General features: G+C 39.5%; 1 protein-coding gene across 2 annotated transcripts in view; it reads left to right on the top strand.

The window, feature by feature from the left end:
* The window catches only part of plekhm2 (pleckstrin homology domain containing, family M (with RUN domain) member 2), a 95447-nt gene that overhangs the window by 18226 nt on the left and 61562 nt on the right, over positions 1-15659 (top strand). Inside the window, exons 7-9 of one of the 2 annotated variants that reach the window (XM_034171945.1) lie at positions 1743-1802; positions 11727-12006; positions 12118-12867. In XM_034171945.1, the coding sequence (XP_034027836.1) occupies positions 1743-1802; positions 11727-12006; positions 12118-12867 (1090 nt within the window). The remainder of the gene's footprint in view (positions 1-1742; positions 1803-11726; positions 12007-12117; positions 12868-15659) is intronic. The other variant, XM_034171946.1, reaches the window with a different exon arrangement.

The following is a 15659-nucleotide window of genomic DNA, read 5'->3' as shown; positions in this document are numbered from 1 at the left end:
ACTAATAAATCACGTGTTCATAAGTATTCACACCCTTTGCTCAGTACTTTGTTGATACATCTTTGACAGCAATTACAGCCTCAAGTCTTCTTGAATATGATGCCACAAGCTTCACGCACCTATTTTTGGGCAGTTTTGCTCATTCCTCTTTGCAGCACCTCTGAAGGCAAAGCCTGCCAAAGGTGCATCAACAAAGTATTGAGCAAAGGATGAAAAATACTTATGTACAGGTGAGCCCCGTTAACTTGCGTAAGTTGTGATTCAGCTTTACTCGTAGCCAAGTTGTGGACCCCAAAAATTTAGACTACTGTATAAAAGTCGGCTTTGATTTGACAGTTTTGGGGAGGATCGTCAGTGCAGACGATTCTGGAAGATGATTTTGTCTTCCTCCTCCGGCTGCTGTAGGTCAGCGACGAGGGTGGATGATTCTGTGTGGAAGATTCCTGACTGATTCCACTCTGACAAAGCGCTCATCGCAGAAGCTGGAGGAGGAAGAAAAAGATCCCTAACCCACTCCAAATGAAGAAATCAACATACAGGAAGTAATCACGCTTCAAATGGTTCAAACTATTGTAATATGGCAAGGTATGCTGATTTTAAGGGTTTTTTTTTCTGGTCAACTTCATTAACTTGCGGTTTCAGATGATTCGCGGTCCCATTTTGTGGACCCCAATTTGCGCAAGTTAGCGGGGCTCACCTGTACATGTGATTTCTTAGTTTTTATTTTTAATGAATTTGCCAAAAATTCCCAAAAACCTTTTTCATGTTATTATGGGGTGTTGTGAGTAGAATTTTGAGGGAAAAAATGAATTGAGTCTATTTTGGAATAAAGCTGTAACATAAAGTGTGGAAAAAGTGAAGCACTGTGAATAGTTTCCAGATGCGCTGTAGGTAGGAAGCCTACTATTGTGGTTTGGTGTTGACCCAGGAAAAGGAAAACAGTTTTTTGATTGCTTTACTGCTGTAGCACAAAGTAATATTTGCCAGTCTGTGTTGTTGTTTGTGGAATGATTTGGCTTTATTGTTGTTGTAATAAATTTATTACTTTTATCAGCAGAGGGAAGCTTGTAGAATTTCAACAAACCCAGTATTGCTAAATTACCTCTTAGCACGTCAACCAGGTCCTTCCTGAGGTCAGATATTTCAGTAGGCTGAGTGCCTACATGTACCCAATAAACATGTAGCTCTGATGGATTCACTGTGGCAGCCCTGAACAAAACAAGAGCAGCCAAAAAAATCAACGAAGTACACATTTTCATGAAAACTTTGAACAGTAGAATTCAAGATTTAACTTTAATTGCTGATTCTTTGGTTCTTTTAATTATATAAAATTGCTAGCATCTGCTTTTTGTGATGTTGTCTTGCATACAGTGTGAATATATTTACCTTTTAATGTGCAGACATGGCTCAATTGATTTTAGGGTTGCATTCTGCTCAGGGAAATGCACTGTGTGTTGGCACAAATTCATATGAGGCTCTCAAGACAGCGACATGCAAATCCACAGCTTGGGTTAATTCTGGGAGGCACTTGTGACTGACACATATTCCTGGTTTGTACTTGGTTTGCAAAAGCTGATGAGTAAAAATGGGGTGACACCAGTGTTCAGTGAATCAGTTGTTCCATTTTAATTTTCACATGTCTGTTTTATCATCAAATCTATGATTATGTGTTTCATGTCATGCAATTTTTGTTTCTGTCCCCCCGCTTCTCTAATCTTGAATGTTATCCCTCCTTTTTTTAGATTATGATTTTGGTGACATCTTCCCCATGTTGCAGTCAATGCCAAGTGCAGACTGGGAAGGTGGGACTTTGGTCAACCCCTCCCCTTCCTGCCTGATCATCACGCATGTCCATTCGTCAGATTGCGTTCATGCATGTTGAATCCTTTACTCATTAGTTTTTCAAAATACAATAAACTGATTCAAATTACTGCTTATTAGAGGCATAAACAAGTGTGATCAAGCTTTGTGTTTGTAAATGTAAAGTGGTGTGACACTTGACGATTTTTGACAATTTTGTTTAAATTAATCAACACCCATCAGTGTTTTTTAGGTTTGTTTGTTTTTTTCCAGCACTGCATGTTCTTCATTTCAATAGATATATTTTGTTGATCTTATTCGTTAGTTTTTGTTTTCTATGAAAATATCATAGGTGAGATATAATTGTGTACAGAAGTTTACATACACTTGATACACTTTAAAACTTTCAAATTCTATTTTCTCAATTTTGCATATATTCAGTTTAATTGAATGATAAGTGTTAACCCTCTGAACCTAAAGCAGTTTCTGGTCATTTGTTGTCATCACATTTTTACTCACTGTGGACTAATTTTTCACAGGCCTGCAAGTCCTGTTCTTCTATGGAAGCAGTACAGTTATTTGCTAAGTAGGCAGAACTCAAAAAATGTATTAACTGTGGAGGTGACTGTTGGTCTCAGCTGAATCATTCATAATTTCACATTTGCCCTGAGAAGTGAAAAATGCTTTGTGTTTATAGACTCTGGATGCCACAGTTTTTTTGATGGGTGGTGGTGGTGGTGGGGGTTAATGGAATGTCACTGTTTCGGATTTGGTAATTGTTTGTGATCTAAGTGCTGTCAGAAATTTGAGAATATGCCAATTTCTATTTATAATTATATAACAGCTGAATGGATCCTTGTCATTTGATTGGTGCTTTATATCTCACATGACATGGGTTATTTGTTCCATTTACCATGCAAATTTGGTTCCATACATTTGTAACACACACACTAGTGGGGGTGGTGTTTAGCTAACCATGGCGGAGTTTGTTTTGATGACGGATGACGATTTGAACAAGCTAATTGACGGTGCACATTCTTCTCACACACACACAAAAAAATCCAGTACGCCATAAGATGTCTGGAGGCATGAAGAGCTGTTAGGATGAAAACCTGGACAAATTTCTGACGCGATTTTTCGCTGGACTGAGGAGTACACAGTTTGTTTTTTTTTATCACAGACTACATTGTCAGATTTATTTTGAACTGTCTTACTGTTTTTACAAGTTCACTGAGAACAGTTTTGTTTGTGTTGGATTGTTGATGTCGCACCAGTGATGCACAGCAAAATGTAAGTCCCTTTTCTGTTTATAAATGAATAAAATATCAAATGACAAGGATCTATTTTAGCTATTACATAAAACAATTAATGATTGTTTTTACATTCTTTCAATGGAATGAATATTTAATTTGGTGAAAGCTGGAATGTACCATTCAACTCGGCTTTGCCTTGTTTACTCGAACATTCCATCTTTCACCTCATGAAATATTCATATCGTTGAACTCATAAACATTCATTATTTGTATACCATTTCTGTCTGATTAAAAAAAAAATCTAATTTTGAAGATTTTTTTGAAGGAAACATGACTTTGGAGTTCAGAGGGTTAAAGTAATTATCATGTCTTTTACTTCCAGATAAATTTATTTAAAAATAATAGTCAAGAACAATTTATAACCTCAATTTAGAAGTTGAATGGAATGGAAAATGGAAAAAAACCCTGCCATGATTGCTAAATTTACTTTGACCTGTGTCTTTGTAGACACTATGAACTCAAGTTATTTCAAGTTGTGCCTGATTAACTTCATCTCATTTATTAATGTACATCCATTGCTGAATTTCAGGCCTGTAACACATTCCACAAAAGGATTAAGGATAGCACAATTAACTGTACAATTTAATATTCCAAAAGTATAAGAAGTAACAGCACAGCCTATTATTCAAAATTACAAGAAGCTTGGGACAATACTGACTTCACATGAGGGAAAGGCATTCAAAATGATACTTGGAAAATAACAAACTTTAATTCAATAGCCAAACAGAACCTCAGCGTCATAATGAAGGAGTTGGAGGCTTCTGCGAGAAATGCAGCATCATCCACCTTTAGTAGCGCACTCTGTTGTCATGGTTTAAAAGGCATCAACTAAAGTCGAAGCCATTAATCCAACACTGACATTAAGAAAGTCCCTTGGCTTTATCCGAGTGATCAACTGAAAGCTTATGTCTAATGTCTGCTTTACAGTAGTACTCCCTAAACAACAGAGCAAAGGTTTAATTCCTGAGCATTTGTTTGGACGTTCTTCTTTGAAGATGTGAAGTCTGTATCATCTCAAGCTTCTTATATTTTTTACAACAGATTGCACATTTGCTTGTGGTATCATAAACCTTATAAAGATGGCTACTAAGGAAGAAACAGAGTTGTAATGATTCAAAATTTTGCTTTGGACATCTTGGCTTAACTTTAGAGATTTTTTTTTTTCTTCCCCAGTTTAAATGCAAGAAGGTATTGGTTCTACTGGTAGGCCCATAAATACAGCTAAAAGTTCACCCAATTGCCCTTAATTTGCCAAGTAATTATTCAGATGTGTTAAAAATAATTCTATGAATTTCTTGAAATACCCATCCACCTGAATATATATTGGTATTGTCATATTGGTACCTAGCTAGGCTCATTGTGCAAGCTTGACTAGTTAGATTGTGGCTAGCTCATAAACATCCCTGCTAATCATATTTACAATCAAACTGGTAATTTAAAGGAAAAGAAAACCGACTGATCATTTACGATTGGGTTGGTAGATTATGATATTGAGAGCCCATGTGAAAAGATGTAGGCATGTGTGATCACTTATGTTAAAGTTAAGAACATTTTTGTACGGCTAGTCAAAAGCCACCAGCAGGCTGCTATAACAGCGGTGTGTGACGTCACATGGGCACAGAGGTTCTATACTCCGCCAGTGTCATCCTGCAGTATAGAAGGGGCAAAGATGTTCGAGGTCTCAAAGTCGTTCCAGAAAGAGCAGGTTTTATTTGCAACCACCCACTCCACCAGGTGATTTAACATCACTTTGAGCAGGTGGAATCGGTTAATCAAACGTTGCTTAAATGGCAGCGTATGTTGCTCCAAAAACTGGATGTACCGTTCAGCATTGATGGTGTCATCACAGATGTGTAAGTTGCTCATGCCATGGGCACTAACACACCCCCATACATCAAAAGCTTTGCTCTGGTAACAGTCTGGGTGGTCTTTGTCCTCTTGACGTCCATGATTTCCAAAAATTGAAATGTGGACTCATCAGACCACAGCACACTTTTCCACTTTGTGTCTGTCCATTTCAAATGAACTTGGGCCCAGAGAAGGCAGCGGCGTTTCTGGATGTTGTTGATGTTTGGCTTTCGCTTGAACTTGTAGATGTAGCGATGAACTGTGTTAACTGACAATGGTTTCCTGAAGTGTACCTGAACCCACGCAGTAAGATCCTTTACACAATAACATCGGTTTTTAATGCAGTGCTGCCTGAGGGATCAAAGGTCACAGGCATGCAATGTTGGTTTTCGGCCTGGCCGCTTACGTGTAGAAAGTTCTCCAGATTCTCTGAATCTTATTATATTATGGACTGTAGATGATGGAATCCCTAAATTCCTTGCAATTGAACATTGAGAAACATTGTTCCTAAACTGTTGGACTATTTTTTTTTTCACGCAGTTGTTCATAAAGTGGTGATCCTCGCCCCATGTTTGATTGTGAACGGCTGAGCTATCCGGGGGGTTTCTTCTGATTGGTTAAAATTGTGTCAGTGGCGGCAACTATGAAATCATCCATGATGTATTGAATTCTCATTAAATGGTGACTTTTGGAGGCAGATATTTCAGTAGTAAGAGCTCCTCTTACTACTGAAATATCTGCAATCTGAAATATCTATTTTCATTGATATGCATCAATTGTTAGTTTATAGCACAGTCTATTTTCCCAGCTATATTTTGTCAGTGGGGTTTCTTTTCCTTTAACTTGTGCTAATTGAGGGATGTCAAGCTGCTACCTTTTTTGTGATTTTAATAATGAATTGAACCTTAGATCTGTGACATTAAGCATTTGTGTTCATGTTTGTGCTTGGTTATTTGCACATGAAAAATACAGTGGCCTACAGTAGGCTTGCAAAAAGTGCCTTGCTCATCCACTTGTCACACCCGTACAAAGAATTAAAGTAAATGGCATATAATCATGGTGTGACATATCTGACCAGAAGCAGGTGGGCATGCTGGCACAAGTGTCAGACCTTCTTGCTTGTGCTGAGGTGAGGGCAAATCGGGTAACCCCCTGCAGTTGGCTTTTTCTGTTTGGGGAATTATATTCTGCAGCATTACATATTCACTGTTTTGGTAACTATGAATTTGTTGTGCGCTGTATATTTGTACAATATGTGAAAATAGGTAATACATTTTTTTAACCTAAACAATACAATTAATTATGATTCAGTGGATCACACAGAGTGGAAACTGTTTATGACTAGGATGCAGTTTTGGTCTACTAACTCAAATGTAGCAACCAGTATTCATTTGTGATGCACACAATAATGGTTTTAATTAAAAAACAAAAAAATTAATCTAGATTAAAAGATGAATCAAGATCCAAGGCATATGTATCAGTGTTATCAGGTAAGTTTGGTTCAATATGGGTTCAGTGTTTTTTCCTTATCCTTCCATGGAGCTGTTCCAATGTGTGCCATGGTGTGCATGTTACTCATCTGGGGAATGAAAATTAAGCTACAGCTCATTAAATGTTTAACTATTGATGTTGCTCATACTCACTTTGTAGGTCTGTGTCCACAGCTCTGTATCTGCCTGCTGCATTTTCTCTGTGCTCTATCTTGTGAGATGTGTGGTATGTGCCTAGGTTTAGTTAATCTGTAGCATAGTGGCTTCAAAACCACATGCAGCACAAATGTGTATTTTGCCCCTCCCACCCCACCTGCAGCATTTTTTCTGCTCTGATACTAATTAAAATGTGCATGGGCACAAAAAAGCCCATTATGGTCAAGAACAACTTGGCATTTGGTTTGTTGGCATAGCCAGTTGATGGCAATAGGCAGATAGATTTCTGACATATACACAGTGTGGTGAAAAGCAGAGATCCATTTTTATTTCTGGTTTGTAGGAATAATTGAATGCTTATGAAAGAATAAACACAACTAAGGCAAAACCCTCCCAACCTCTTAATGATCGTACATCCATCTATCTATCTATCTCTCTCTCTATCTATCTCTCTCTCTCTCTCTCTCTCTCTATCTCTCTCTCTATCTATCTTTCTCTCTCTCTCTATCTCTCTCTCTATCTATCTTTCTCTCTCTCTCTATCTTTCTCTCTCTCTATCTATCTCTATCTATCTTTCTCTCTCTATCTTTCTCTCTCTCTCTATATCTCTATCTATATCTCTCTCTATCTATCTATCTCTCTCTCTATCTCTCTCTCTCTCTCTCTCTCTCTCTCTCTCTCTCTATCTTCCTCTCTCTATATCTCTATCTATCTTTCTCTCTCTCTCTCTCTCTATCTTCCTCTCTCTATATCTCTATCTATCTTCTCTCTCTCTCTCTCTATCTCTCTCTCTATCTCTCTCTCTCTCTCTCTCTATCTTTCTCTCTCTCTATCTATCTCTATCTATATCTCTCTCTATCTTTCTCTCTCTCTCTATATCTCTATCTATATCTCTCTCTATCTATCTATATCTCTCTCTATCTATCTATCTATATCTCTATCTATCTATCTATATCTCTATCTATCTCTCTCTCTCTATCTATCTATCTCTCTATCTATCTCTCTCTATCTATCTCTCTATATAAATAAATATATAAATAAAAACTCTAACAGTCTCCGATGGGGACTTCTAACCCATATGCAGCAATTCCCGACAGCTGTTTTGTGACTCTGTGTACGCTGCCCCACTTTGCATCTTGCGTCCCGCTGATATGTGCTGGACTGTTTCTGGGGCACATTTGCGTAGCCTGCAGCTTGGGTCCTGTTGGCTGTGGTAGACTCCCTCCTCTATGGATCTGGTGCTTTGGGCTTGTTCTTGTGCTGCCATGATCAGAACCTCTATACTGTCCTTTAGACTGGCCTTTTCTAGCCACTGGTACGACTTCTTGATGTCAGCCATGTTCCTCCATCTGTCGATAGTGCATCCCGTGGAGGGGTTTGGTCTTAAAGAGATTCCTCCTCTTCCTGTTCATTATCAGCATCAGTCTTCAGCTCTCTGAGGCACTCCATGTAGCAGCTTAAATTGTGGGGCCATCATTTCTGATATATTCATGGATGCGCCTCATTTCATCCTGCATTGTGGCTCTGACACTCACTAATCCTTGCCTTCCCTCTTTCTGTTGCTCATAGAGCCCCATTGTGCTGGACTTTAGGTGGAAGCCTCTTGCATTGTGAGGAGTTTTCATGTCTTGACATCAGTGGCATCTATCTCCTCTGGCCAACATATTGTCCCAGCTGGGTATCTGATAAGTGGTAGGAAGTATGTATTGATGGCTCAGAACTTATTCCTGCCATTGAGCTGGCTTCTCAGTACCTGTCTTAGCTTTTTGAGGTATTTGGCTGTGGCTGACCTTCTTGCATCTTCATCATGATTCCTGTTGGTTTTTAGGATTCCCATGTACTTGTAGCTGCACTGTATGTCAGCTGTCCTGTCTTCTTCTTACACCACCCCTTCAGTCTGGATCGTCTTCCCTTGCTTTGCCTCCGTTCAGCCACATTTATCCAGTCTGAAAGACATCCCAGTATCCTCACTGTAGATCCTGGTGAGGTGGATCAGTGATTCAATGTCTCACTCACTCTTGGTATACAGCTTGATGTCATCCATGTACAGGAAATGGCTGATGGTTACTCCACCCCTGAATCGATATCCATAGCTACTCTTTGTGATGAGATGGCTGAGGGTGGTAGAGGCCTATGCAGAACAACAGCGGAGCCAGTGCATCACACACATTCCACACTTGATGGTAACTTGTGAGATTGATTTGGAGTTGGCCTCCAGTGATGTCTTCCACAGTCTCATTGAGTTCCTGATGAAGATTGTCAGTGCACTGTTAGCCTTGTATAGTGCCAATACAAACACTCCACTATTCATATGTGGGTCACTCAGTTGTCTGCTTTCTTGTAGTCTGTACACCTACAGCCGGTGTGACAGACTGAGATGACCCCCGTACCAGATTTGAATGTTCACTATCTGTGCATGCGCAAAAAATAAAAAAGGGAAGTTTGTTCTGTACTGAGTTTGCCCTTCCTGTGTGCAGAAACAACTGAGAGCTGGTTTCAATTTGTGGAGAAAAATAACCCACCTGCTGTTAATAAAAAAAAAACAAACACAAAAAAAAAACTGTTTTAATGGAGATAATCTAGTATACGCATCGCTGAGATCATTCAGATCAGTAAGTGTTCGCTGCATTGTCTCTGTGCTGAGCCAAGCACATGCATTTCTTGGTGGCTGTGACTCAAAGTTGGTTCTGCACTAAAACACGGCAAGAAAAAGCTGCTCTGGGTGAGGGGGTGGGGGGAGGATTTACTAAGTTACGTATCAAATGGTGGCCGTTGACAAAACCACTATATTGGTGGTTTCAATGGAAGTGGTTTGAGTGGAAAAATTGTGTGGTATGTTTTCTGGTTGCAGCAGACTAGGTGGGTTGATGCCAGCTTGAACTTACTAAACTTCTTGTATTTCCAGTCCTGCAATTGTGAATCCACTTGTTTCTAACTGTTACTTTCTTAGGAAAAACATAGTTCACTTATTTATCTCTGAGATTGTTTTTGAAGCGTCCAGGAACACAAGTAATCCCTGGCATTCTGAGCCTTTTGTTTACTATCTGTCTGTGTCTGTGAGGCCGCAGCAGGCACACATTTCCCACAATGCCCTGCTTGACCAAAGTCCAATATGGAGGGTATGCAATCCCCTATATTGTCAACAACTGTGTATGCCAACAAACTATAGATATATTGTTGAAGAATGGCCCAGTCCAAATACTTTTCAGTTGCCCTACTGCTTCACTCTTTCCCTTCATTTTTTACATTAAGGTGAATCTGCAGTGGTAGGATGGAGAGTATTGTGGATGGGCCATTAAAGTTTATTGTTACAGCATCAGAGCAAATGTCAACTGTTGTATGTGGCAGCAGATCTTTTTGACTTAGTATATACCATTAGTTGTGTATACTTATTTAAATTACTTTAATAATACTAAGAAAGCTACACCCAAAGGACCAAAGCACACGCATTCTTGTATGAATCAGCCCGAAAGCTACAGAATTAAAGTTTGACCAAGGCCTTTACCACTTCAACAGACACTGCTGCCTGTAAGTCTGTTGTCTTATGTTGTGGCTCTCTGACCCTGCCAAAGAACATTAATGCACTTTTTTTATTTGTGATTCTAGCAAAAAATACATTAAGTTTTTGTGAAATTGTCTCGCTTTTCAGCTCGGCAAATTATGAGCACAAAATTGTGCTGCCTTTTGGGGCGGGGGGGGGGTGTTCAAGCTTCCTACAAAAGCAATATTGGCTACGATGACAATAATAGGTGAATATTCTAATGTACTCTAGCTTGCTATTGTTGAACACTATAGACCTGATTTGCTCAGATCCACTGTAATGAGTACGAAATTGCGTGAACATTCTAAAGTTTTTCATGCTTGGATGTTGAATGTTTTGCGGGTGATTTACAAAGAATAATTGAGCAAATGATGGCAAGTAATAACATGACGTAGACAGCTGTGTGTAAAGATCATGTGTTAATGACCATAAGCACGAAAGGCAATTCAGTGAGCCACTTGAAGGTTTGCAAGTGACGTGCGTTTTAACTGCAAGTTTTATTTATTGAACATTTGACAAATCAAAAATGAATGTGCCTTTAAAATGGTCTGTCTGCTGTTTCATGGGAGGTGCAAGGTGTGTGGCACAAACCTTAATTTAGCACAGCTGCCATATTGTGACACCCCCTCCCAATTCAGCTTAAACAGACACTTTAAGGCAACAGTCTTCAAATGGTCATTCTCATGACGGAGGTGCTTTTCACAGCATACCTACTGAATCCAGTATTAAATTTAATATATTAACTTCACGAGAATCACATAAATTTGTGGATGTTTTGTTTATAGGTGGAGCTATCCAGGGCACTAGCACTGACCTGCTGTTTGAGTATGTTTGTGACAGTTAACAGACACAACCTGAGAGAAAAAAAAAAGAAATGTAATATTGACCGAAAGAGGAAAATAGACATGATAAATGTCACATTTAATTTTCTGTAGGCTGTAAATGTCTAGTTTCCTTTTGTTAAAAATAAGCCACTATAAATTGTTTAGTCATGGGTTTTCTGTTTTAAATAAGACTATTGAATGAAAATAAAGAAATGCATACCGCAAACAGCTTACTGAAACTGACTTTGATTCAGATTTATGTGTCTGCAATCCTGCAACAGTTAGCACTCTGCTTTCAAATGTGCAAAATGCAGACAGTCATTATTCCCTTAAATTTCTTTTGGGTTTGATGAATCACATCGAAAGTGCTAAATTAACTTGTTTGCATGGTTCTCCCAGAATTTTACATACTTTGGTAGACACACCCCAAATTGCATATTTATTAAGGGTAAGTTAAGTGGAAAGTACATGCTATTTTGTGCTTCTGAAAGACACAATCTTCAGTGCACACCACTTGTAGATTAGGTTTCTCATTTGTTTGCAGGTGGCATGGAATTTGCATGCATTGTTATATGCAGAACCTTTTAGTAAATCAGGCCCAGTATGTTAAACTGTTGATGGTGGGCGACACGTTTAAACATCCAGCGAGACAGTAGACCAAAAATTTATTGTATTCTTTTTGATATGTAAAGTAAATGTGGCAGACTGTTGTATATTTATTAACATTGTTTCTTGGTGATGCTTTTTGTGGTAGAGGGAGACCTGACTGATCAGGCCAGCTGCCCACCATCCAGTGGTTCTGATCCACAGACAGTCATCAGTGACACTGTGGTCCTTTCTGCTAGTAATGTTCCAGTGAAGGTAGCAGTTCAAATGTCTCCACACAGCCCAACTTCCAGACACAACCCCTTCAATGAGGACTCGGACATTAACTCCTCAGCCGATGTTACGCCAGTGCATATCGCAAGTTGCCATTATCGTACTACAACTGGAGAAATTATGAAGGTCATTGGCAATGAGTTGGAGGTCATAAGGTAGAGTAGCTGCTGTTACACTTTCTTACTTATAGGTTGACGTTGTATTTGTATTTTTTGTATTTTTTTTTTATTGGAAGAAATGACCAGTTATTCACTCTGGTCTTCCAGAATGGCCAGACGAAAGAAACCAATCAAGAAACGACGTGGGAGGGGTTCCACAGACTCGAGCAGCAGTATCCACAACTCTCTGTCTTCTGAGCACGTGGACATGGACACCAGCATTCAGGCTCCAGAGGCTGTGGATTCATTAAATTGCACTATCATGCCAGAGCTGGATACAGTTGAGGAGAGTCTGATGAGAAGAAGTACAGCAGGAGTGGAGGTTGAAGAAGGACTTGAGGAAGGGCTTCTTCGGCTTCCAGAGATGACAGATACCTCCATGGCCAATGTTGGTCAACCTCTCAGTGATGTCATGGACCAGCTCAATGGTTCTCTGGATAGAGATGAGGTCTGGGAGGATTTGGAGGACAAGAAGGTAAAAAATCTAGACTCCATGCAGCAGCCCTTTCGAGAGGATTCAGGTGGCGAACCACCTGATCCAACCCCAAGACAGACCAATTGTGCCCCATCAGCCACAAGCCCAAATCTCACGCAAGCAGCTACAGACTTATGCTGCTTTACCCCCAACAGTCCAGACACTCCTGCAACGGGTGGTGGCCACAATGACTCTTCAGAGCATAGCCAGTCGCAGACTCTTTCAGATAGCCATGAAGATGAAGGAGAGACAGAAGGACCATTAGGACAGAAGCCAGACATTAAGAAGTGGGGAGATGACGTACAAGGAGATGAAACGGGAGCGTCAGGACTACTACATGACAAGCTGAGTCCCTCAGAAAATTCACATCCTGCAGAGTTTAAGTAAGTATTTTTAAAGCAGACGATCTTTCACTTTACCTGTTTTGAAATGGGCTAGTTTTACTTTAGATAGATAGATACATAGATCATTTTTATTTAAGTGTCCTGTATACAATAATGCCCAGCCCCATGCTTATAAGACACTCCCAACAAAAGTAAATAAATTCATACAACTACTTCATACATGCGGGTACAGCTGTCTAAACTGCAGCTGCCACACTTTCTCCAAAAATTTACCCAAAGCAAATACCTCTTCTTCAAATGGCTAACTTAGCATATTAAATTCGGACAACCAAAACAAATCAGGATTCCTGGCTTGTACTTTTTCAAATAAAACATTTCTAAGACTACACCCCTGGCAAAAATTATGGAATCACCGGCCTCGGAGGATGTTCATTCAGTTGTTTAATTTTGTAGAAAACAAAGAAGATCACAGACATGACACAAAACTAAAGTCATTTCAAATGGCAACTTTCTGGCTTTAAGAAACACTATAAGAAATCAGGAAAAAAAATTGTGGCAGTCAGTAACGGTTACTTTTTTAGACCAAGCAGAGGGGAAAAAAATATGGAATCACTCAATTCTGAGGAAAAAATGATGGAATCATGAAAAAAGAACGCTCCAACACATCACTAGTATTTTCAAATGAGGAACGAATGGGAGGAAACTGGAGTCAACGTCTGTGACCGAACTGTAAGAAACCGCCTAAAGGAAGTGGGATTTACATACAGAAAAGCTAAACGAAAGCCATCATTAACACCTAAACAGAAAAAAACAAGGTTACAATGGGCTAAGGAAAAGCAATCGTGGACTGTGGATGACTGGATGAAAGTCATATTCAGTGATGAATCTCAAATCTGCATTGGGCAAGTTGATGATGCTGGAACTTTTGTTTGGTGCTGTTCCAATGACATTTATAAAGGTGACTGCCTGAAGAGAACATGTAAATTTCCACAGTCATTGATGATATGGGGCTGCATGTCAGGTAAAGGCACTGGGGAGATGGCTGTCATTACATCATCAATAAATGCACAAGTTTACGTTGATATTTTGGACACTTTTCTTATCCCATCAATTGAAAGGATGTTTGGGGATGATGAAATCATTTTTCAAGATGATAATGCATCTTGCCATAGAACAAAAACTGTGAAAACATTCCTTGCAAAAAGACACATAGGGTCAATGTCATGGCCTGCAAATAGTCCAGCTCTTAATCCAATTGAAAATCTTTGGTGGAAGTTGAAGAAAGTGGTCCATGACAAGGCTCCAACCTACAAAGCTGATCTGGCAACAGCAATCAGAGAAAGTTGGAGCCAGATTGATGAAGAGTACTGTTTGTCACTCATTAAGTCCATGCCTCAGAGACTGCAAGCTGTTATAAAAGCCAGAGGTGGTGCAACAAAATACTAGTGATGTGTTGGAGCGTTCTTTTGTTTTTCATGATTCCATAATTTTTTCCTCAGAATTGAGTGATTCCATATTTTCTTTCCCTCTGCTTGGTCTAAAAAGTAATCGTTACTGACTGCCACAATTTTTTTTTCCTGATTTCTTATAGTGTTTCTTAAAGCCAGAAAGTTGCCATTTGAAATGACTTTAGTTTTGTGTCATGTCTGTGATCTGCTTTTTTTCTACAAAATTTTTTTCTACAAATTGTCATTAAACTTAAATAAGACAGGGATAAATTGGAGGTGTAAGAGTCACTAGGTGTTCACATTTCTTGCAGACATATGCTCTTTGGGGCTTTAGTGGGGAAAAATTAAGATAAAGCAAAATAAAACAATGAACCAATGAAGCAGTGGGTCAGATCACTGCTTCATTGATTCATTGCTTCAAAGAAGAGTCCTGCTGCAGAAACGGTTGATTACAGACCCTGCAGGGGTTCTGTAATCAACGTAGAGACATGATAATTTTCCTGACAAACACCCCCAAAAACAACGGCCGCTCTGAAGGCCCGATAAGGTAATTGTTAAGCAGAAAGGCTATTGATGTCGGTGGATCGAATATTTCTTAACGAGACCCGAAAAGAACCGGTTCTCCATACCCAACCCTAGTCATGATGGTGTATAAAAGGAGCATCCCCAAAAGGCTCAGGTGTTCACAAGCAAAGATGGGGTGAGGATCACCACTTTGTGAACAACTGCGTGAAAAAGTAGTCCAACAGTTTAAGAACGATATTTCTCAATGTTCAATTGCAAGGAATTTAGGGATTCAATCATCTACAGTCCATAATATAATCAGAAGATTCAGAGAATCTGGAGAACTTTCTATACGTAAGCGGCAAGACCGAAAACCAACATTGAATGCCCATGACCTTCGATCCCTCAGGCGGCACAGCATTAAAAACCGACATCATTGTGTCAAGGATCATACCACATGGGCTCAGGAATACTTCAGAAAACCATTGTCAGTTAACACAGTTCATCGCTACATCTACAAGTGCAGTTAAAACTCTACCATGCAAAGTGAAAGCCATAAATCAACATCCAGAAACACCCGCCGCCTTCTCTGTACCCGAGCTCATTTGAAATGGACAGACGTAAAGTGGAAAAGTGTGCTGTGGTCTGATGAGTCCATATTTCAGATTGTTTTTGGAAATCATGGCTCTTGTGTCCTCCGAACAAAAGAGGAAAAGACCATACAGATTTTTACCAGCGTAAAGTTCAAAAGTCAGCATCTGTGATGGTATGGGGGTGTGTTAGTGCCCATGGCATGGGCAACTTACACATCTGTGATGGCACCATCAATGATGAAAGATACATCCATGTTTGGAGCAACACAATGCTGCCATCCAAGCA

The sequence above is a fragment of the Thalassophryne amazonica genome, chromosome 6 (genome assembly GCF_902500255.1).
Source record: "Thalassophryne amazonica chromosome 6, fThaAma1.1, whole genome shotgun sequence".
NCBI lineage: Eukaryota > Metazoa > Chordata > Actinopteri > Batrachoidiformes > Batrachoididae > Thalassophryne > Thalassophryne amazonica.
This window is presented reverse-complemented; position numbering and strand designations above follow the sequence as displayed.